Source organism: Ptychodera flava, chromosome 14 (genome assembly GCF_041260155.1).
Source record: "Ptychodera flava strain L36383 chromosome 14, AS_Pfla_20210202, whole genome shotgun sequence".
NCBI lineage: Eukaryota > Metazoa > Hemichordata > Enteropneusta > Ptychoderidae > Ptychodera > Ptychodera flava.
The window spans coordinates 1,796,036-1,820,159 of record NC_091941.1 but is presented as its reverse complement, the minus strand read 5'-3'; the positions used below and the strand labels follow the sequence as shown (position 1 = coordinate 1,820,159).

At 36.3% G+C, this 24,124-nt stretch overlaps 1 protein-coding gene across 4 annotated transcripts in view; it reads right to left on the bottom strand.

Moving 5' to 3' along the window:
- Positions 1 to 13,418: 13,418 nt before the first annotated feature.
- Positions 13,419 to 24,124, bottom strand: part of LOC139148942 (RAC-gamma serine/threonine-protein kinase-like) — a 35,800-nt gene continuing 25,094 nt past the window's right edge. For all 4 annotated transcript variants that reach the window (XM_070720405.1, XM_070720407.1, XM_070720406.1 and 1 more), the window contains exons 7-13: positions 22,547 to 22,612; positions 21,780 to 21,971; positions 21,073 to 21,201; positions 20,264 to 20,478; positions 19,557 to 19,644; positions 18,844 to 18,949; positions 13,419 to 17,782 (exon numbers count right to left, since the gene is read on the bottom strand). In XM_070720405.1, the coding sequence (XP_070576506.1) occupies positions 17,700 to 17,782; positions 18,844 to 18,949; positions 19,557 to 19,644; positions 20,264 to 20,478; positions 21,073 to 21,201; positions 21,780 to 21,971; positions 22,547 to 22,612 (879 nt within the window). In that variant the 3' untranslated portion in view covers positions 13,419 to 17,699. The remainder of the gene's footprint in view (positions 17,783 to 18,843; positions 18,950 to 19,556; positions 19,645 to 20,263; positions 20,479 to 21,072; positions 21,202 to 21,779; positions 21,972 to 22,546; positions 22,613 to 24,124) is intronic.

The window sequence follows — 24,124 nt, the reverse complement described above, 5'->3', positions numbered from 1 at the left end:
TGTTTTATTGTAGTCTAAATGGGGTGGGTTCGAGGCTGTGTGTGGGATCATAGTGGAACGAGGCTACCCTGGGTATACCATTGTTAGCTTTGACCCTTCAACGTTCCCACGTACATTGTACTTTGTCCGTGAAACTATGTTCCCGCCAACCAAACATTTCCAACTGTCACAACAATGGGAGACAAGGAACAAAGTTTCCAAGCATGATGCGACGATTAATAATAATGTACAATAAAATACACTGGAGTGGGGAGAACATAATAATGTATGTAGACCAGCCGTCAAATCACTATGCCAACAAAGTGATGACTACAGCGCATGTATCATGATGCCATTTCAAGTGTTGTGCATACACAACTAAGTTTATACAAATATACCAGAGTAACCAAATCAGGATATTGAATACACAGACTATATTTCACATCACCACATATCTGTTGTTGAAAACGTTTTTGTTTTGAAAATGCAAATGACAGGACAGAAACAGAAATTGCGGTTTGTGTTATATTTGTTCATCTGAAAGTGGCATAAAGAACATCTTGAAGAATGTTCCTATTTATGTACCTTCTTTTTTCTTCAAAAATAATTGAAGCCAAAGTAAAGGTATTTCAATGCATTGTGTTAATTAATGACCAATTTAAAAGAGGAAAATACAGTAACTGTGTGTCACAGGGGGCTCTATCAGGGTCCATGAAAATACAACTGATATGTGTGTAACAAAACCAGCCACATCGATATATAATAAACGTCATACACAGCTACAATGGCCAAAGATTATTGTGTCATGTTATTATTATGTCTTTCACTGAAAAAATGATCATAAAGCACATTCTAAATGATATAAATGAGCGGAGGTTCTTGCTGTGATTTGGACAATCCATGACGACCCCAGAACGCCAGCAAAAATTACACCATTGCATTGCAACATCTGCCAATTAGACATTGTAACAATATAGGTTCGTATAATCTCCATCCCTACAAACAGACCAGGGTTAAATGACAAGATTCCACCAAATGCTTTCCTATCTCATGGCAGTGAGTACATCAGCAGCAAAACATGGAGTACATATAATATCAAAGTCTGAATCTTAATACGCAAAATCCATTTGTATGCATGCTTTGCTGTCTTGGCATGCATGGCGGTATTTTCAACATTGGCACTATTTTAACATATTTGACATCATTCTCCCTTGGCTCTTCCAGTAAGAAATCATTACCCCACTAATTTTTATAACCCTACGTCAAGTAAACACAGCCATACCAGCATAACAACATCCCTGCATCATAGCACACAGACCTGGCTATATCTCAATGTTATGTGTGTAACAGTGCTCAGGTCAAGCAAGTACCCTATGAACAACCATGGATTTCCACTGGTCACTTTGGAGACAATACAGCATAATGTCATAAGGGACAGAGGAAGAAACAAATTAAAATACACTGATTTGAAATTCTCTTCAAGCATTCAGATTTTTATTCTTAATAATCCAGTGTAGGGGATTGAACTGTATTACATTATGCCCTTGAAGCTGGGTTGACAGGCACAGTATACCACTGAAGCTGGGTTGACAGATACCATACTCATTGAATGTGGGTTGACAGACACAGCATTGAAGGTGGGTTGACAGGCACAGCATACCTACAAAAGCTGAGTTGACAGACAACACATACCCATTGAAAACTGGGTTGACAGACACAGCATACCCAAGAAGCTGGGTTGACAGACATATGGCATACCCATTGAAGCTGGGGTTGACAGACACAGCATACCCACTGAAGCTGGGTTGACAGACACGGCATACCCATTGAAGCTGGGGTTGACAGACACAGCATACCCACTGAAGCTGGGTTGACAGACACAGCATACCCACTGAAGCTGGGTTGACAGACACAGCATACCCACTGAAGCTGGGTTGACAGGCACAGTATACCACTGAAGCTGGGTTGACAGATACCATACTCATTGAATGTGGGTTGACAGACACAGCATTGAAGGTGGGTTGACAGGCACAGCATACCTACAAAAGCTGAGTTGACAGACAACACATACCCATTGAAAACTGGGTTGACAGACACAGCATACCCAAGAAGCTGGGTCGACAGACATAGCATTAGAATATGTTAAAGTATCGGTGTATAAATTCCTGTAACATGTACAGGATACAAAATCATGACATTATATATATATTGAAATCATATTTTCTAAAATATATATGCCACCAAAACTCAATGTTTCTCTTCCTGTGAGTTCTCTGAGGTAAATATTTATTTTGGCTGTCTCCTTGGCTAAGATTCTATAATTATGAAGAGGGGCCCAAGTCAACCCTAAAATTAGATACATCGTTTATCAAGCGTAGAGAAAACTGAGTCAGCAAATGTCATTGAAAATAACAGAGATAGCTCAAAATTATATGATAAGATAAAGTAATTATAAAACAAATATATTTTAAATCATTGCATCTTTAACTTTAAACCTAAATATCACACAACCTTCTCTGGTTTAATGTATAAAATATTTCATTCTCAACATTACAATGTTTTGTCATCCTACACAATTTTTACTTTCAAATTTAAAAGATGAATTAAATTAATTTGAAGTGAAATTGTCTTGAATTATAATTGGCTGTGATATTTGATACATCAGAGAAAGTGATGTCAGATACCTATGCATCCTAGAATATCAATCAAGTTATTAAATCCATGGCTGTTGATTAAAATTAATGAGCATACTTGGATGGGCTTTGATAGATTACCCATTGCATGTAGTGACACCATGGGATGAGTTGGAGCTCATCAAGAGTGATCCATCATATGTCTGAGAACTGAGATTTGCCTTGTAATTAAGTTAATTCTACGTTATCAAAATGATGTGAGCTTTCATCACGATATGATGCCATCAAACCACAGTATTAAGGATACTTGAAGATCATTCTCCATGCAGTATTTACATTATGTCATTCTCATTTTCTTCCCTCCATTGTAATTGACATATAACACTGTATTTCCATGGCTTACTTGTCTGATAGCTGGAATTTCTGAGAGAATTTCATGCGACCAAAGCTGACAAGTTATGTCAGCATAACAGCTATCTTTGACTAGACTACAGAGAATCAGTCTTTAATAAGACACTTCAGAAGGGTGTTTAATAGCAACACTGATCTGGTGTTAGTAGTCATGTTCCTCAACCTTATCTGATCTCCCGATCTAAATTCCAGCAACATCAATGACCTTAAATCAGGTAATTATTTGATCTCAAAAAAATAATACGTGGCCTTCCTATCTTCTACAGTGCCTAAGTTCTTGATAAAGGGTAGCTCTTGTAAAAACTGTAATTTCATAAGTGGGATGGAAAAGCAAGCTAGAAATTGAGTGCTTTGTATCAGCAAATGGCAAATCCATTACTGTAACAGTGTAAAATAACAAGAAACACATGCAACTCAAAATATTCTCGCCACTGACTACAACTCTTTGTTCAATTTATGTTGGATCTGATAAATAAAAGCACTGTTCTAGACATCTAATAGCATTTTGTTGAGGTGAAACTGGTGATTGCATTGCATTTTACATATTATAAATTATTTTATTTTCTGATTAATTGCTGTCTTTCTCTTAGACTAAAGTATGTTCTTCATTTTTTAAATTTTCATTTGAGGGAATGAGAGAGCTTTTTGTGAAAGATTGTACACTATGAGAATGGTTTTGGTTGTACAGATGAGAGCGTATCCTCGTCCCTGACACGCAGCAAATTACATTTTGTAAGCCTTTTTATGTTGGAATAAGCTGATAGTTGGTAATGAACAGTCCCACCATTCAGCCGCAGCCTCAATCATTTAACAGGTAAAGTTGTCAATAAATTGCAGTTACTATGCTCTGTGAAAATAATATTAAAGTGTTCATCCCCATGCTGCCATAGCAACTCGCCAAATCACAACCCCTGCCACTGATTGGTCATTCCCCGGTACCATTAATCAGCAAATTACGACTTGACAAAATTCAATAAGAGCTGACGTCATTCCTGTATTGTTCCACTGCACATCGGGTAATGTGTGTTTCAATATTACCACTGTGGTATTACACTCACAGTATAAAAGCATGGGTCAGCGGCACTGAGGATATTTTGAAAAGTCTCTGACGCGACAATATTGACAGACAGATCTGAAATCAATTCATATCATTATTTTGCATGGAAACCAATTTTGAAAAAGAAAAATTTGTTCATTCAAATTGATTATTATCATAATCTAAACCAATAAAATGTCTGGAATAGAAACACGCACTGAGGAAAGTCGTCACAACAGAACAGCTTTCTAGGAAAAATACATTTTGTATATCCATCACAATGCACCTTCAACTAAGTAAGTCAGATGCACAGAAGCATCTAGACAGTATTGCCACTGTAACCTGGCAGGAAACTCTTTTTTTCCAAGCCATCTAGAGAATTATCCGCAAAAAAAAAGGCATGAAAGTAACACTGAGAGTAACACACAACAATGGCAAAGAAAAAATACAATTATACACCATCACATTGAATGACAGCTAATCTGGATGTCGTGACAGCAAAACTTGCGAAATGATACAAACCGGTGACCTATCAAAGATAAGGTCAACAATATCTAGCTCTCTCATTATCAAGCTTTATTAAGCAATAGATTGATTTTAAGATTCTTTATTCAAGCTAGATAAATCTCTTTATCTCAATAATCTTATTTACTCATCAATATAAAATTTTCCAAATCTGAACAACTGGACCAACATTATTTGACTTTCTTTGACAGTCTGCAAGCAATATCTATTACATTTGTACAGTTTGCTTATTTTTTCTGATGTGGTAGCAAATATTGCTTGCCACTGACAATTACAAACATTAATTATTTTTCATTCAACTGTGACTTACATCTTAGCAAGCAACCAAAGATTGACATTCAACAGAAGACGGAATATAAACAAATGTAGATAGCTGGAAATGCCAAATCCTATGTTTCTGAGCAAGCACTGGGCAACCAAACCTCCCATATGATATTAGCAATATGACAGTGCTATGGTGCAGAGACAGACGGTGTATATTGCATCACTGTATAACTTTCTGCATGTGTACATTACTATTTTCAGACACCATACGGACAGCAATGAAAGCCAATGCTTTTCAATCTTAACTTTTGACTAATTTAATCGAAATACACCATACTGCATTTTTTTTTTCCTTTTCTTATGATTGAGGTTTTGGTGATGTTGACCTTGACTTGTCTACCGGAGGTATTTGCCAGGCTTTTCCACATCTGTCAAACAAAATTGCATAAAACATTCCTTAACTCTCTACATGTCAATGCAAAAATTACATCATATAACCACAAGTGGTGGAGGGACTGTGATATATATTACCGTATTCAACAAGGGTACCAGACACGTCCCAATGTCAAGTCCCTTTACACATATCAAAATGCCCCAGAAATGCTTTGTGCAAAATATGCAAGGCAATAAAATTCTACGAACAGAAATAATATGGAATTTTTCACTTTTTCTGATATGAACTAGAAGACAACCTCTTAAAATGTAAATTGTGATTTTAAAACTATGTAACACCGTCAGTTCAGGTCAAGAGTAGAATTTCTGTACACTATTTTTCAGAATAAATTCATCACTTTGAAATTTGAACTGCTCATTATACTTATAGTTCATCGGCCAAAACCATGACGCTGGCCTTTACTGTAATATGGTTTCAATAAATGCAGTAACTTCTGTTACCATGTCAACATCCCACCAGCTTATTGGACAGATTCCGCTAATAAATGTGTTACGCTGCTCTGTCTGTCACCAACTGCCTTGCTGTGGTGTGCATGTGATTTGCTGCACTATATATATTCACTAAAATGATCCTCAAAATAATATACCATCACAATGTCATTCTTACCACATATAAATATGAGTCGATCTGAGTACAAGTTAAAATTTCCATGTGTTACCTGCAAAGGGAATTGTCAGCTACACTATATAACAGACGGTCCATGGCTATGTATACATGCATCACTGCATGTATAATTATGCGAGCTTGCATATAACGGTACGATGCAGAACCAGTCGGTTGGGTTTATTTTCCCTCGCTATACAATCAAAGTTCAGGCTAGGCGAACAGGGAATATTAATTGCCACATATTTTGTTCTGACAGTTTTAAAAGGTGAGCGGTGTATACAATTACGAGGATTCTTATTCTACTACTTTCATTAGTTAAACTCACACAAAAATTTAACGTTGAAGGAGAGACTGAAGAGAAATGCGGAGCAGACATTATACTCTGTGCATGATGTGAAGACGACGTTTTTGAGTATCAATATAAATTTCGCATGAAGGGTATCGTTATCCAATGAATTCATTATGCTGTTCGAATGCAGCCAAGGGCAACCCTTCAAGCTCACTTCCCGAGACTACTGGATATGATACAGCTTGTCAAAATGCTACCATTGTTTTATGAAAATAATAATAATAATAATAAAATACTGACGAAGATCCGTGCCAACAGAGAAGGGACAAGCGCGGTCACGAAGGAGCACCACACATCGCGAGACCTTCAACATCTTTCTTACGATCTCCTTCAAGATATGCACCGTCAGAAGTCTCCCACAAATCAATTAAGTAACTAAGTCAAATATATTTATCCTACCTTTCGGTAAACTATGAAATTGGGATTATATTCATTCGTCCCATTCGTAGAGTCTTGTTTTCGTCGGTGAGCCATTATTATGATGTTCATGTAGCTTGGTGTATCCGTCCTTCCGTAATCCCGTCAAAATAAAGTATCCCTTGGCGAAGTCAAGAAAAATCCATGCTGCAATCACATTCACTATGAGTCGTAGTGCTAATAAAATGGGACACAACAAAACTAGCTTTCGATAAAGACCGGTCGCTTCTCCAGCGATACCAACAGCTTTCATCAATGAATGAAATTCCTTCAGTTCTGACTCCTTTCCTTCCACGGATCGCACTGACCGCTGTTATTGCTAAATTCCTCTGGGTAATTGCCGGTCCAGCAGCATTTAGGGCAAATCCTGAAAGACACAAAACATCGGAAACGCCATTCCAATGAAAAGAAAGGTTTACTTTCGACCAAGACGGCGGTTTTTCGTGCGATCAGCAGCTCACCTACCTCATCGCTACGTCGATCTGGCTGCCATGTTGAAATCGACATCAACCAATCAGCGTGTCGCGTTACCAGGGCGATACTAAGATGATGAAAGGGAGTACTTCGTATCATGGATACGCTTGTTTCTTCCTCAAAAAAATTGTCACGTATGTGTTTAATAATGCCGCCGTTCATCAATAAAACCCGCCACATTTTGACCATATTTTCTGTTCGTCCATCTGGCACCAATTCACCCTATATATACAGGGAGTTGGCCAAAACAAAGTACTGCGCTAGTTTGATAATAGATTTCCACTCTTGCACTTGATATTGCAGGTTGTATGTGTTTGAAGTACAATCTCACAAGAAATGATTTAGTTTCCCTTCTTGCTGCTTTTGTTATTATTGTTGAATATTGTTACTTTTCCTCACCGTCGCTTTTATATCTACAAAAGCCGTAATGTGTGCATCATATATATATATATATATATATATATATATATATATATATATATATATATATATAATATTATAAATTACTTCACTTATTAAAATAATTTAAAATTAAATAATTTAAATACATAAATGATTTTAATTTAATAAATAAGTAAATTAGCTTTTATAGAAATATATATACACGCACACATATACACTGTCTGAAGATTGCAGGATGCATGAAACTTCAGTAACAGATATTACAGTATTTGTATACACACAGAAACACACATCCATATTATATATATATATATATATATATATAAATAATATATATATAATAATATATATAATAATTATATATAATAATAACAAAAATTACTTCAAGTACAAAGTAGTAATATCTGTTACTTAAGTTCCATGCATCCTGCAATGCTGACATTAGTGAGTTCAGTTCTAAAATTGCTCCACTTCACTTTGTAGAGAACAAATAATCACGATTGGTCGAACGGCAACACTTTGGTCACAAAAGTATGCTTTTACATCTGACAACGCCGAACCCGACGTTGGTATAGAAAATTACATTTCCTGTGTATAGTAAATATGCCGAGGTTTGAATTTATGGCGTCCGTCATACACTCCTTACGCGATGCTTCCTCGATCAATTAAAGCAAGTACGGACTAAGTTGAAAGTTACCAGTAGGCTATTCGCTCCAACGCGTAAGCTTAGATATATAAGTGTACGTTGACTTCAGTAGTTTTGCCGGTACCATTATCTTGAATAACAAACACGTAAAGAATACGTTCAGCACAAACGTGCTGGCATGAAGAGTAAGAGAAATTCATAAGTATACATTAGAATCCCTGGGAAACAAATTTTGTCGACTTTCAATTTTCTCGGGAACTTTGAAAGACACGACATAGCAGAGAGAATTGCACCTATCTACCCTCGAAGATCAAAGCTTGTATGGACGTTGCTGGCGCACTAGCAGAAACACTGCCCTCCTCCAGCGGTCCTAAGGGAACCATCATTATTTACGAAATGGGGGGTTGAAGAATCGGGGAGGGTCACTTAAAAACTTATGAACAGTTTGGTGGGGTTACTACAAAATGATAAAAAAACATGGGGGGTGGGAGTAACGCAAAAATTTTCACATGTGACGTAATTGTTGTAAGTATCACCAAATATAATGTTATTTTGACTTGTTTTTCAAGAGTGTCTGCATGAGGAGGGGGACCCGACCTCCCCAATGTATTCACTGCTAGACAGTTGTCTGGTCAACAAACACAGATATCCGTAACTAGATAATGAAGCGACTACATGCGCTACATCTGGCTTCAAGCTGTCCCTGTAGTGTTTTTCATTGACATGCTTGCCTTCATATTGCATCTTATTGCTTGAGGATACTGTTTAAATTGGTATAGATTCAGTGTTTATAAACACAAAAACCATCAAATCACGGGGTTTTGTGGAGGGACCGTGATCAAATGTAGAAATGTGTTTTATGCACTCGTGGAATTATGGGAGCCATCATTATTTATGGCCTGGGGGTCGGAGGAATTTAATTGGAAAAACACCAAAAGTTCAAGCAACCTCGCCCCCCCCCCCCCCCCCCCCGGCCAACCGTGATGAATTTGAGTAACCCCTTCTCTAACTCTGAAATTTTGACTGACCCCCCCCCCCATCTCCCTCTTAGAAAAGTTACATACCAATTTATATATTTGTAAAATTTATAAAATACACAGCAATAGTAAAGACCTTTAAAATCCTGATGTACCCTGCTAGATAATCATCGGTTGTCTTATGACGGTTGAAAAAAGTGAAACCAAAAAATACAGATATACAACCAGTATACAACCATATAGTATATTGTTTGATGGGTATCATGACAGAGTTTTCACTAGGATATCTGACTGGGCAGAATTTGAAGGTACAGGAGGGAGAACACGCGAGAGGCTGTGGGGAAAAGTGTCAGAGGGGGCTGTGCTCTATCTTGCATTGAAAATTTTGAGAAATTGATGTGTGTAATAGTGGAATCTGAGAAGTGTTTCAATTTATTTCACACAAAAAATTTGATTAACCCCCCTTCTTCCTCTCCACATTTTGAGCAACCCCCTTGAAGTTTTTCAATTTTTTGAGTGACCCTCCCCCCCCTCCACATTCCCCAACCCCAGGCCGTAAATAATGACAGCTCCCTAGGATATAATGTTAGTCCAGGCTTATGGAACACCACCTAAGATATACTCTACGTATTCCACTAATGTGCAGGAGTACCATACAGTACATTCATATATGTAAATATATACAAGTACATTTATCAAGTATTTTACCTAGTGTTACTTTCAAAAGTTCAGCATTGGAAAGGAGACCCCCCTGTCCTCCCCAAGTGTAGTCATTTATTCAAAGCTTTTTGCTTATCAAATATAAGGTAGAGATTTTCTTCTGATCGGCTATTTTGACTAGAACAAAACAAAACATATAAATTTTACTTTTCATGTGTGAAATTTTGCATACAATGTGCTACATAATCTTTTAGAACTTGACTTTTATTAAAGACATTGAAGGAGGTGATCCAGAAGCAATTACCCCTTACTTTTACTCATTAATCACTAAAGAGGCTGTTTTTGAAAGTCAACACTTTTTATTTTCTGCTTGATAGACTATGAAGTCACTGATAAAAGATTCATCATTGAAGTTAGTAAAGTGCAGCCGCTTGTTTAATAGTCAACAGTTTGTTTCCCTAGTTAGTATGTGCAGACTAACTATTTGTGGGAAATGTGTTGATGAAGAATTGATAGCTCATTTCAGGACGGCATGACCAACCAGATGAAATTATGCTCACATGTTTCAGTATATATTGAAGTTGTCTGTAAATTGAAACTTTTCCACAAGTTTGCAACTTCATTGAAATTGCTATGATCAACATCATGAACAACATTCACAACCGTTAATTCCAAAAGTCATTAAACATATATAAATATGCAATTGGCTGAAATAAAAATACTACATATCTTTGACTGTTGTCATCCTATCACCACTTTATGTAGCAAGTGTAATTGCCTTTGCTCAAATCCTTCAAGCTATATATGCCAAACTGTGAAAGCTCATTGGATATGTCAATAATAAATGAGCTGACATGACGAAGCAAAATATCTTTCACAACTAAAATATAATTGTCTCATCAAAATACATTCATTGACAATCATCCAAGCTGAACAGTTGCCTGTATGTTACCTTTACTTTTTTGTGTAGCACACACACTATGCAGATAACATTGTAGATAAAGTTACAGTTCCGTCTCAGTGAACAAACGTCATTTGACACCTTCTCTTTATTTACAGCATGTTATCTACAAAATTTGTGTGTGCTGCACAAAAAATAGATGTAACAAACAGGCAACTGTCCAGCTTTGCTGAGTCTGTTGCTGTACTACGTTTCATAAACTTTTGTAGTGTCCTTCCAGTCTTTAATGTCCCTAATTTGGAAAGTTAGTTCAATATGCAAATTAGTAACTACCAACCGTAAAAATGCTGAGTGACTTTCAGTAATATTTTATTATAGTATCTTCAATGAACATAGCATGTTTTGTCAACTTTGATTACAGTCTATTCAGATATTTATCCCTAATTATGAGTTCATCAGGTATGCAACTGAGCTATTAGTTTACCTAAACATGCTAACACAATGCTAATGAATGTTATATCATAGTATCTCCAATGTACACTTTGTCACTTGACTTGTCAAGTCAATCCAGATGTATATATTTCTAGTAAGAAACGTTCATTAAATATGCAAATAAGTAATAGCTGATATCAGTAATTAGCTGTAGTAAAAATGCTAAATGACTTTCAAAACTGTTACATCATAGTATCTTCAATGTACATATCAAGTTTCATCAACTTCGATCAAGTCAATTCAGATATATATATCCCCTAATGAGGAAAAGTTCGTTGAATATGCAATTAGTAATTAGCCAATCACAAAATGCTAAACAACTTTTATTATTGTTGTAAATAGTATCTTCATTGTAAATGGCAAGTTCCCTAAACTTTAATTAACACATTTCAGATGCATATCCTTAATTAGGAAAGTGCATTAAATATGCAAATTAGTAATTAGCTGAAGTAAAAATGCTAAATGACTTTATATAATGTTATATAATATTATCTCCAATGTACACAGCAAGTTTCATTACATTTTTCTGAAGTTAATCCAAATATGTATACCTTATTAGGAAAGTTTGTTAAATATGCAAATTAATAAATAGCTAAAGTAAAAATGCAAAATGACTTTCAAAAATGTTATATCATAGTATCTTCAATGTGCATGGCAAGTTTTGTCAACAATGATCACGTCAATTCAGATGTGTCTTTCGTTAAAAAAACTCATTAAATATGTAAATTAGCAATTAAGTTGCATGTCAACCCCCATTATCATTCACTGCCGATATATCCTAGTATGATGAACATTTGTGGCAATTCTCATCGCATTGTATGGATCCGTTGTCAATGTATATGTTTTTTCTACAAGCATTATTAATGCAAATGATTTTACATATGCAAGCCACGCCCACCAGAACTAATTAGTTCTTGCAATTTGCAAACTGAATCAATTTACCGTATTGAGATGTCGCGCCAACAGACAGAAAGACAGACACACACACAGACGTAAGCCTCAAAAATGCAAATTTTCATATTTCTGCACAATATGCAAATCTGATAAAGTTCATCCCTGGGGACTTGTACTCTATATTAAAGGAATCAAACAACTGTTTTGAAGAAGCAGCTTGGAATGTAAAAAGTTGACAGACAACGATGACACCACACATCCATCTATAAGATAAGCTCGGCATTGCTGACAGTGGAGCTAAAAACACTGCAATTTGGTGTTATGAACAAATGAAAAACATCAAAGGCATACTTTGTCAAAACATTACTTCTAAACATCACTTGGAGAAAAGAAATACAATACTTGCTAATGCATTGATATTTTTGTTTGTGATTCCTTGGCATTGTTTTGTTAATACCAAGGTGGAAAGATTTTTCCAAAAGAACTTTGGCATCTTCCTAAAAATATTTTGAAATCCATCATACAGTCTGCCCCTTCCCTGTGTGTGGACGTGGACATCCACACACCTGTCTAATCGCAAACCTGTTGTCAACCAGTATATCCTGCTTTTATACTTTGCAAGCATAAGAAAGGTGTTAACCAAAGATCTCAAATTCTTCCAGAAATATTCGTAAATATAGAAAGCTAGTCAGCTTGTGTGAGGAAGGGTCTGCTTAATTAATTCATTAAATGGGGTTGAAACATTGGCCAAGCAACAGCTATCTGGAGGAATCCAAATGTATTAGATGGATTGACATAAAAGATGTCACTCATGGAATAAATTCAAAAGCACAGATGGGAGAGGGATGCTGTAGGCAAGTGGGGTTAATGTTTACAGTTCCTTGCTAGTTTGGCACAATGTAGCTGTGCATAATGATCAAAAGATAGTAAAGAAAAGGTCACTGACAAGACAGAGGTGGGTTGGTGAATTTTGACAAGACGGAGGTTGGTTGGTGAATTCTGACAGGACGGAAAGTTTTTTCATGTTGTACTATAGCAAGGCCATTTCATTCATGAAGTAGAGAATGTTCATGTTTTGTTTGGGTTTTTTTTGTGAGAAGAAAAGATGGGGTGGAGATTTAAGCAAGTATCTGAGAGAGGGTCATCATTTCCATTATGTCAAGTTCTTGTGGAAATCCTATGCATCCCCCTCCCTTACAGTAGCTGGAATACATTTTGCCCATGCTGTAAGACTCTCACTTTCTCAGATGGCCCACAGCGATAACAAGACTAAATGATAACAACTGGCAAATCATCACTTCTTTATACATACAATCATTTTATTTGAACCAGTTTTTCAGTCATGACAACCCTCTCCATTAAGGTATGTCTGGTAGATTTACACTATCAGAATTAAAAATACCACTTGATATTTGTTTTTATTTATGCCCATTCTTTATTGATTTTTTTTTTGTTTGAGTGAACACCCCTTCCTGCAAGGAACTTCTCTACATTTAAGTATATCTGAAGTGTACACAAAGGAAACTCAGTACTGAGGTGGTCCTTTATTCTAGATTGTTATTTGAAGCAACTCTACTTAAGAATGAGAACTCTATAATTCTGTCAAAGTCTTTGCTTACGGAGAGTACCCACAGGAAGTCCTATCCATGATTCACTTTAGTAAAAACTGGCGAGTTGAGAGTGTCAGGTAAGTGCCTTCTCTGTGCAATAGATACATCTATTCATTTCAGCATTAACTGAATGAACATCATCTGGCAGTTGATCCACAGTCAAAGCAACTACCAATATTATAATTTATTTAATATTGGTATTTCTGCATCTGATTGCCTGCAATGTATAGCTGTCAAAAGAAGAATATCTAACTCTGAAGTGCAGTGTTCTTTATGTGAACACACAAAAACAAAAGTTGATACAAGGGACACAGTATTGTACTTCAAGCCATTGTGTTCAGCATTGTGGCTGGACACTATCAAGGGGCATAGGGACTGAGATGCTTACACAACATGACAGAACTCTAAAGTTAGCTTAATACTAGGAGTTAACTAAGAGTGGGTAATGCATTTGAAATCTTACATCTGAAAAAAATGCCACTATTTCTATGATGAGTCTCACTGTGAGTCTACTGTGTGACACTGATGTCAGCAATATTGCCAAAGTTGTCTTCCTCAAAACCACTGACTATATGTTCCATCCCGTTCTAGTCCCCTGACAACACAAAATGCCATAAAATATTATACATATGGGGAGTCTATGGTATCAACATGAAAATATCTACTTTACAAAATGGTACAAAAAAAGGCATTATTTTTGCAGAACAGAGGAGCAATATCATAAAAAAGGAAACCTACATAAAACAAGAATACTGCAAACTTTGCCAGTTTTCAACAGGTTTAGAGAGAAAAAAAAACTTGCATGTCTTTCATGACCCGAACTTTGACCTCTCCTGACCTCAATGATTTTACTGCAGTATCATCAATTGTACCTTACTATGACCCACTTTGTACAGGTCAAACTGAGCATGCTCAAAACTACTCAAGGTATTGTCTGCTGCTTTGTGCTCTGCACTCCTTGCACTTTGTTACTCATCACTTTTGTGATGTTTTGATGTATTTTTCCCAAACAAGCAACAATGAAGCCTCTGAGTTGAAGCACCATTCTCCATAAAAATCAATTCCCAATACATCATATCAAACTCCCTATTTTCTGTGTTAGTTTTGTCCATCATGAGTCCCCAGCTGTCCTGCAAATAAGGGTCTGTGTCAGGTATTTATAGTCGCAGAAGTTGCTGAAGAAAGCATTAATTACTAGCAACCCCCACAACTTGGCACAAAAAAATCAAAGAAAAGTCAAATTTTTTAGCTGTAGCATACAGATAAGCAAGAAAATACACAGCTTTTCATGTCTGAAAATAATCTGAGTTCTTTGGAACATAGATTTACTACACAGTTGGGATAAACACATATTCGTACATGAAACTTGCTCCTCAAATATAATCCCAGATATGTCAATACATGTATATGGTCAAGTGTCAAAAAAATCTCTAAATTTTTTTTTTTAATATGGCTTTTTTTAAAACATAAAACCAGTAGAACATACAGGGTACACTAAAACAGTAAAAAATAATCTAACCAAAGAAATCAAGCAAGTTCCTAGAAATGATTGGGTTTGGTCTAGTCTATGGTTTTGTCCATGGTTGGGTGAACATAATCCAGTCAAATTACAGCTCAACTGTGTACATACATGATTAAAGAAATTGCCCGATGCAATCACTGAGATAGTGCTTTACTTCTGAGTACAAGTCAGTTACATCTGTAAATTTTCAATCAAATAAAATAAAATACATGATTTTTGTAAACAACATGGTATCTCTGAATACTTGCCGTATAAAATCTGCTTTAGCACTGTTGTCCTAGGTGCAACTGCCTTTACATTGCAAGCGTTCTTTCCTCCGTGATGTCTACGGTGCAGAAAAACTACAGCAACAGTGCTACAGGCTACAGATACATAATATTTACGTCTTAAAAAGTCATGGTTTTATTTTCACAGGTGGTGTGCCTCAATTATCTAGGTCCTAAGACACTTACACTGAATTCTGAAAGCAAATCAAAAGTATCGGAGAACCTGCTCACTACAGAAACTACTTACACATATTCAAGAAGTGTCCACGTTGCAAATGGTTATAATGTGCTCTTTGTTTACACCTCACTGCAGACTTGAAGCATCTATCCTTGATTGACACCTGCCAACATTACCAGCAGCCAAGTTCACAGAGAGAGTTGCAGTGTTCGTACCTCAATGCCATCCTGGTTTTTTTTTTGTAAAATGTTCAAACAATCAACACTGGACAGTGTAGTTCAAAATAGAATTTCAGCTTCAATGCCTCTGCTGTATCATTACAATTTTTGGGCTGCAGTGTTAGTCTTAGCTTGGCTTTGCCCGAGCAAACACTCAAGACTCTTAAAAAGATGTACTGATTTGTCACAGTGAAATGTGAGACATTCAGTGAAAGAAGCATACATCATCTTTCTTTCTGATGTCGAGAATGACATACTGACAATATTTTAACTCAAATGCATCACAGTGTGGTAGGAACTACTCCCCTCAACTGCACAAACTGTCATGGAAAATACACTCATATTCAGATTGTTCACCCTGAACAGCATATCTTGAAGAAAACGTTCATGGCATTATCATTCTCCCTGGTCATTCACATGCAATATCTTAGAAAGATATGAACCAAGGTTAAGACACTTCCAAAATTTGATGACAAACAATATATTGCTTGCATCTATCTGATGGCAAACCTAGAACTGACATACATTTTTTAAATTCTACGAATATTGGAAATCTCCGACTACAGGGAATCATACCAGCTGCATGAATTTTACTGAATCTGAATGCACTCTAGTTCTTACAAAACTTGATACAATATTGCCTGATTTCAATTACATTTTAGACTCTATTCATCTACAGACACAATCTGAATCCACTCTCAACAGTAGTCATATCCTATCTCAGAACTACCTGATTCTGAATCCGAGTACATTTTAGACCCTATTGACTCTAGTATTTCATACGACTGACAAACCCAGGAACATAAGTTTGGCTACACTTGGCTGTGGAATATTAAGTAAAACAGGTGAAAATAACATGATCAAGTCTTTCTCAAAAAATAACGTTCCTTTTGATGGAAATACATAGTTGAATAAAAATCACAAATTTGGACAAATTTGTTAAAACATGATTAATTTTTCATCATCAGTGTCCAAAGAATACATATGTTTGTGTCTTTCTCTGGGTTTCATTATCTGTTTGACAGTTGTACATAACAGCAACTATTGCTTTGATACCCACTGTGTACTGGGACAACTACTAACACGAAAACTGTCGGGTTAGAAAATTACGTTTTCCCCCCTCAAAGCATGACTTTTATTGTCCATCATTTTGTAAGCTTATAATGGTGACACTACAAGAACATCTCTCTATCTCTGAGATTTTCTTTACATTCATCAGCAAAGTTTAAGCTGTTGCAGTTGCTATCTTGCAAAACTTGATTGCCAATACTCTGATGCAACTTGATACAAAGTTCATAGTTCACTGTACAATAAGCAAATCAGAAATAACTACCACCAATAAGACAGCCCTACTATAGTTTCCTAACATGTACAAGTGTTTGTACCACTCACAATTTGGAATATTTTCCTGCCTGTGAAAACTATAGCACTGACCATAATGCATTTCAGTGAATCTGAAAGTTTGTTTGAGTATATGTGTACTTGTAACATTAATATAGTGTACTTTTATATCTGCAATGATAGCACCGCCAGATACATTGAGATGAGGATTTCAAAAGCCTACTACATACGATGAAATGAGTGACAGACACTGTACTTTGATGGAGTCAGGACCCTGATTCAATTAATATATCAATATATGTACGTCAGTTTGAGTGCAAAATGACAACAGATTCATTTGAGATCCATCTGCTTGATCAGTGGCAAGCATACTGAATCTGTTTTGTTATTAATATTTCTTTTTTTACATCTTCTCTTGGTTCCTCACAGTTGTTTTTTGTTGTTTCAATCCTTCTTCAGGAGTCCCTTGTCAGCAGAATATGAAAATTTCTCAAAGTGTGGTTGTTCCTCCTGTATTGTGTCCAAATCTGAAAAGTGAGCAGTATGCCAGTCAAAATTTCAAATGCACAGAACCTACATATGGGTACATTTCTTCTACTCAAAGAATATGCATCTCGTTGTTTGATAACTGTATTTCACAGAATCTGCATCTCAACGAAAGGCACACCATATCAAGTGTTTTCTCCATGTTTCTCTGAGGGGGAATGTTGCCCTCAGATCAAAAATTTTGGGGATTTGGTTCTGATTGGGGGCCCTCTCTATAATAAATTATGCAAATTTATGGAAACAAGTTATCACTGATGACACAGTCCCCGCTCACAGTATTAATTGTGATGCACATGCACACTACAATACAATGTCTGTGTGCCAAGTTTAAATGAAATCTGTTCAGGGATAGTTGAGTTATGGTTCAAAAACATGAAAAAATCGCAACAAAATGGCCCCCGGCGGCCATATTGGATTGTATCACAAAATAAATTGACTTGCATATATATGCCATTGTACTTTATCTGTGTACCAACACTGAACGAAATCGGTTCAGGGATAGTTGAGTTATAGTTCAAAAACATGAAAAAATCGCGATAAAATGGCTGCCAGGCAGCCATATTGGATCGTATTGCAAAATAAATTGACATGCATATGTATGCCACAGTACTTTATCCTTGTACACAGTTTGAAAAAAATCAGCTCAGCGGTGACAGAGAAATGGCTGCTGACGGACGGAGGAAAGGACAGACGGGCGGACAGACAGATGGACGGATGGGACCCAATCTATAAGTCCCGCCTGTTGATACCATCCTGGATGAAACACTAATCTGTTTCTCTAGTACCAAAATTTGCACGGCAAACCGCAATTTTTATTCTACATTGTGAAGAAAATTGTTGAAATATTCCCTGAGAAAAGTTTGAGCAAAAGTTTAAGTCTTTCACTTTCGATGGGCATACTACCTTAAATTGCAAAATGTAACATCGATGGTATTCTTAATAATTATATGTGATTTTCAAATGCTAAAACCATGTACAGAGTCCAAATTTACAGCTAGCATCAGCAAAGAGGACACTGGAACAGCAAGACTGAGGCACTTACATTTATCTGTTGGAGGAGTGAGGTCTACTGGTTCAACTGTAAATTCTGAATCAAAAAACCTAGTGTCTGTTTCTGATGTCACCTCTGGTTTGAATGGTGGTGGTATCTGCAAACAGGAAAATACAGAGCTATTTTGTCATCTAAAAGCTTTGAAGTTTTACTGCACAAAATTCCATTTAAGAAATGATGCATGGCAAACAAGAGATGCAGCACTCGACAGCTGGCCATTCTGAGTCAAGACTTCTGCTTTAATGTACCGTAGCCAGTTGGTAGAAGTTACATGTTTCTGGAGTGAACACATGATCAAAGGGTGAAATTTTACAACACTGAAGAAGGCCAGTCGGAGAAAGAACTACACAATGAACAGCCATGCCGCAAGACAGCAATCAGTGTATTTTTAATGCTTTCATGGCATGTAACAAATAGTTCAAAGGTTATTTGTAGACTAACAAAGAGAAACTGACTTGCAAGGAATGGTGAAGTTAAAGGTATACTGTCACCTGTTCCAATTTTGCCACACTTACCAAGGAAAGAGAAAATCTAACCAATTATAGATTTTAAGCGGGTGGCCGCTTTTTAAAAACAGCGCCCTCACATGGGCATGGGCATACCAAGGAACGCCCCCTTGACCATATATGGGCGACAGGTGACTGTATACCTTTAAGGAGTATCAGAAGTACTGTGGCTGTTGGGAACAACCAATTACAACTCACCCTTTTGTTGTAGAGATCATCCCAGTGAATAGACTCAAAGAACTTGTGTTCCATAATTTCTGTTGCATCTTCTGGCCCTCCCCCAAGCCTGCAAACATGAATAAAACACCAATGCAATTTCAACAATCTCCAAAACCAAAACACAACAAAAGTTAGGCTAGTCTTTGTCTGATAACAAAGATCGGTGTTTTCCCTTGGTGCAAAAAAGAAATTACAGGTTTGTTTCCCATTCTAGGTCTCTTACAAAACTGTGGCGATGTTTTTTCGTACTTTTTTTTTGATTTTTGTTTGTTATTTTGCTCATAAGATCAGACTATCTACAAGCAGAAACACAAATTAGAATGTTTAAATGCAATAGTAATTCTAATATCCCGCATGATGGCTGTAACAACTGTTCACAACTGTACATTGTATGCATATGACAGTACAGATAATATATGCTGTATTTTCTGCCATGCATAACATACTGTCATTTTTTACATGTACATTATTCCCAGTGAACATGAATAAAAGGGTGAAATCTGATGAAAAAAATCCAAGTGAAACGGTTTTTATTGAAAAATAAGTGAATTAAATCTCACTGAAAATGCCAAAATGGTAGTGAAATCCCCTTCTTTTACAGTATAAAATATAGATATATGTTCACTGAATGTATAAAGTAGATCTTGACATAACATGAGATAATCATGTGTGGCTGTCTCCCTTACCTGAGTTTAGGATCCTTAATCAACAGCCCTGAAAGGAAGTTCTTAGCACTGTCGGATAAGTTCTTTGGAAACCGTATATCTTCTGTTAGAATCTTTTCAAAAAGCACTTCATGATCTCTGTTGTAGAACGGTAACCTACCACACATCATTTCATACATGACAACACCAGTTCCCCACCAATCAACAGCACGGCCATAGTCATTGTCTTCTAACACCTGAAAGTGTAAGCAAGTGTACAGGGGCCATTCACACAACAGCAGCCTACAGAGGGCGCTGTCACAAATGTAAAGCATTATTACGCTCACTTCTGGTTTTGAGGGTTGTTCTAAGTGTGAAGTAATAATTAATATTCAGTCAGCATCTTGTGACCTTGATAGCCATCGTTATGTAAATATCATGCTATGATGTCATGTTCAAACTTCACAAGTTTCTCACATGAGTAAAACTGAAATGTTAATCCCACCAACAAATAATGGATAAATGGTATCAGTGAAAATTTCATCTTGTCATACCAAAAATTACAGGGTCTAAACTTGTATGACATCCAAAATACTTGTAATATTCTACAAATCATTAGTGCATAAGAATGACACCATCCTGTAATAGTCTCTGCAACTGTGTAAAATTCAAACTTTTCAAATCAAAGTTCTAATACGTTACTGATAACATGCTGGAAAGTTGGTAGTTTGTGAAGCAGAGACTGGTAGAATCTCACTCACAGGTAAAGCATATATTTTGTCACATATACTGGAACGTCAAACTTTAACATTCTTGCAGATCAACAACGAAGCTTTCAAATGGTTACCTACCTCTGGAGCAAGATATTCCGGTGTTCCGCAAAATGTTTTTGTTGTAGCTCCATAGGATATTTCCTCTTTGCACAGACCAAAGTCTGTTATCTTTATATGTCCATCTTTGTCTAATAGTAAGTTTTCTAACTGTAAAGGTTAAATGCAAATAATATGAATGTGAGTGCAAAATGTCTTGACAAGTTAGGTTAAGGTAATATGCGCCTCAAGAATGAAAGATTTCAATTTTTACTAAAACTTTCAAGGAATCTTTTAACTACCCTCTTTCAATATCATGAATAAAAATTGGGGGTCACCGTGCACATTTTGGTACAAGAGAAACAATGACCCAAGATTTACTGATATCTTAAATTCAAAATGGCCACGCCCCCGTGTCAACTCTATAGAGAAAAATAAAATTTTTGAAAAACTAAGAGTATGGTAAAAAGTTTTCTTACAGCAAGAGCTTTAAAGTGAATCCCCACAAGTGGTGGATCAGAAAAGAATTGTAAAAGTTTGACAGTCCGAATATCTGTCCCTGAGGCGCATTTTACCCAAGTCCTCATCAAATCCAATCATGCCAATGTCTACCATTTTTAAGTCTTGTTCACTCTGTTTAGCAAATTATTCATCTCTATTTTTTCAACTACTTTCTTCATGTGTTGTTGTTATTGTTCCGGAAAGCAATATGGATATATGTAAATTGAATTTCAGCATGCAGCACAAACCTTGAGATCTCTGTAAATCACATTGCAGGAATGTAAGTAGGCTAATGCTGAGACAATTTCAGCGCCATAGAACCGAGTTCGTTCTTCAGAAAAAACCCTCTCCCTTGATAAATGAAAAAAGAGCTCTCCGCCATTCACATACTCCATAACAAAGCATAGCCTGTCTTTTGTTTGGAAAGAATATTTTAATGACTGAAAAAAAGAAGAAAAAATATTATCACAATCAGCATGCATATACTTTTAAATAAATCAACTTTTAACAAAAACGCTCAATACATGACATGTCTATCTTCAAAATTTTGGAAAAACTACTTTTCTTCTCCTCTCATGATCAATACAATGTAATCTTTCCTGAATGATAAAATACCATCCAACTGATCAAAACACAATCTGAAAAGTTGCCACTTCTCAACAAGAAAAAATCACAGCATGACATCGCACATTTTTACTTAAGAGAGTTGAGAGATGAGCAACTATTGTGATAATAAAACTTGACACCTGTATATCATTGTAGTTTTAATATTAACTTTTGGATGAGGTTTATATAATTGTTAATAATATATGTTGCTGTGTATCAAAACTTACACTTCTTTATCCTAAACAATGAAGGATTTCTGTTGCAAAAACACAGATTATAAACAGTTTGGTACTCTCTTTTTTTATTATTTATCCAAAAAATAAACCGATTTCTATTCAAAACAGATCAGTCACGAGGTGTAAGGTTGTATTTTGATGTTACATTTCAAGTTACAATGTAAGATACCTACTGTGAGAAAGGGATGTTTTGTTGTCTGGAGTACTCTATTCTCAGTAAGTGTGTGTGCTACTTCATCCTGTAAAAGAAGAAACAAAAATTCAAGCTTCAGATTCCAAACCTGGAAATAGTAGGTGTTCTACATCACTATGTCCACTGTTTTAGAAAGACTGAGATACACTCATGTTTTTTTTTTACGGAAAGTTGATCAACTGAGAACTCACTGTGCCCTAAGTGAGTCTTCCTAACTTTACGAAGTGTCTTTACGGAATACGAAGTAAGTTGTATTTGTCCTTGTGGCAGACAAACATTATCTTGTTCTGCTTTTAATGATCAGAGTTGATGAATTGAGGACCCTGGGCAAGATAAGCATCTTTACTAAAGCTTACCAGGCTACCCTCGGCGTTAAATAAGGTTTCATAAAATAAAATAAAATAAAATAATAAATTGTGTAAGTCTTTTTGGCACTGTTTCTGTAATTCACTCATGAATAGTAAGTGACTAATAATCTGGGGTCAGGCCTTCAGTACAGTAAGGTGGCTTTTTGTGTCACAACTACTACATCTTATGCCTGTGGCCAACACACTACAGAGGTTCTAATGTTGAACAGTACCACAAGGATCAGCACAGAAAAGCACCCAATAATTTCTTCAGTTATTGTTTGGTATCAGATTATAACTTTTCACCATGTGAAGGGAGCCATCATGAGTTGATCAATAAACTGTCCAACAGTTAAGATTCTAAAACCAGGTTGAGGTACTCAGAAACCAATACAACTATGAGGAGCTAAGTACCTAACCCAATGGCACAACGTAACATTCAAGTCTGGACCTTATTTTCCTCTGATAGTGAGTCGTGAAGTGCACATTCAGCACTATGATGTTGAGATCATTAGACCGTTGAGTTAGCAAAGTGGGCAACTGCGTTAAGATACTGCGCCACCAGGAGGTGAGAAGTGACCATTAAATTGGTGAAAAGAGCCGCATTTACGTGTATATATATTATTAGACAAGAGAGGGCTGAATTGTTAGCAGGGCAGAGTCACTTCAAATGGATAGGCTTTGACAAATCATTTTTTCAGAAAAATTCAATATGAAATGCTGGGACACACTATGAAGTAAGGCATTACCAGACATCACAGCATCACACGAGTAAAATCAGTTTTGGCTGTGTGATCCACTGTCATGTGATGTGATGGGGTACAGACGACATAGTTGAGAGATAAGCTCATTGTCAGTTTATCATACAAGGGATTACATGGTTGGTTAATGTAGCTATCATACAAGGGAGGAAGTGAGAATTGCACAGTAAGCAAGTGATAAATCAAGGTATAAAAAACATGACACATATGCACCCTTTGCAGCCATTGCTGGACGCGTAACACTTCAGATTTTGACATTTTAGCTTCCTATGTACCGACAATAATTCATTTTACTTAAAAAAAGAACTGACACAACACAGGCGACTCAAAAAGACAACATGTTTCATAAACTGGACTATTGATCCAGCAGACACGATGATGGATGTAGTCTACATGGCTGTTTTTTGAAGAGTTCACAACAAAACCCACACATGTGGCTACATCACAGTT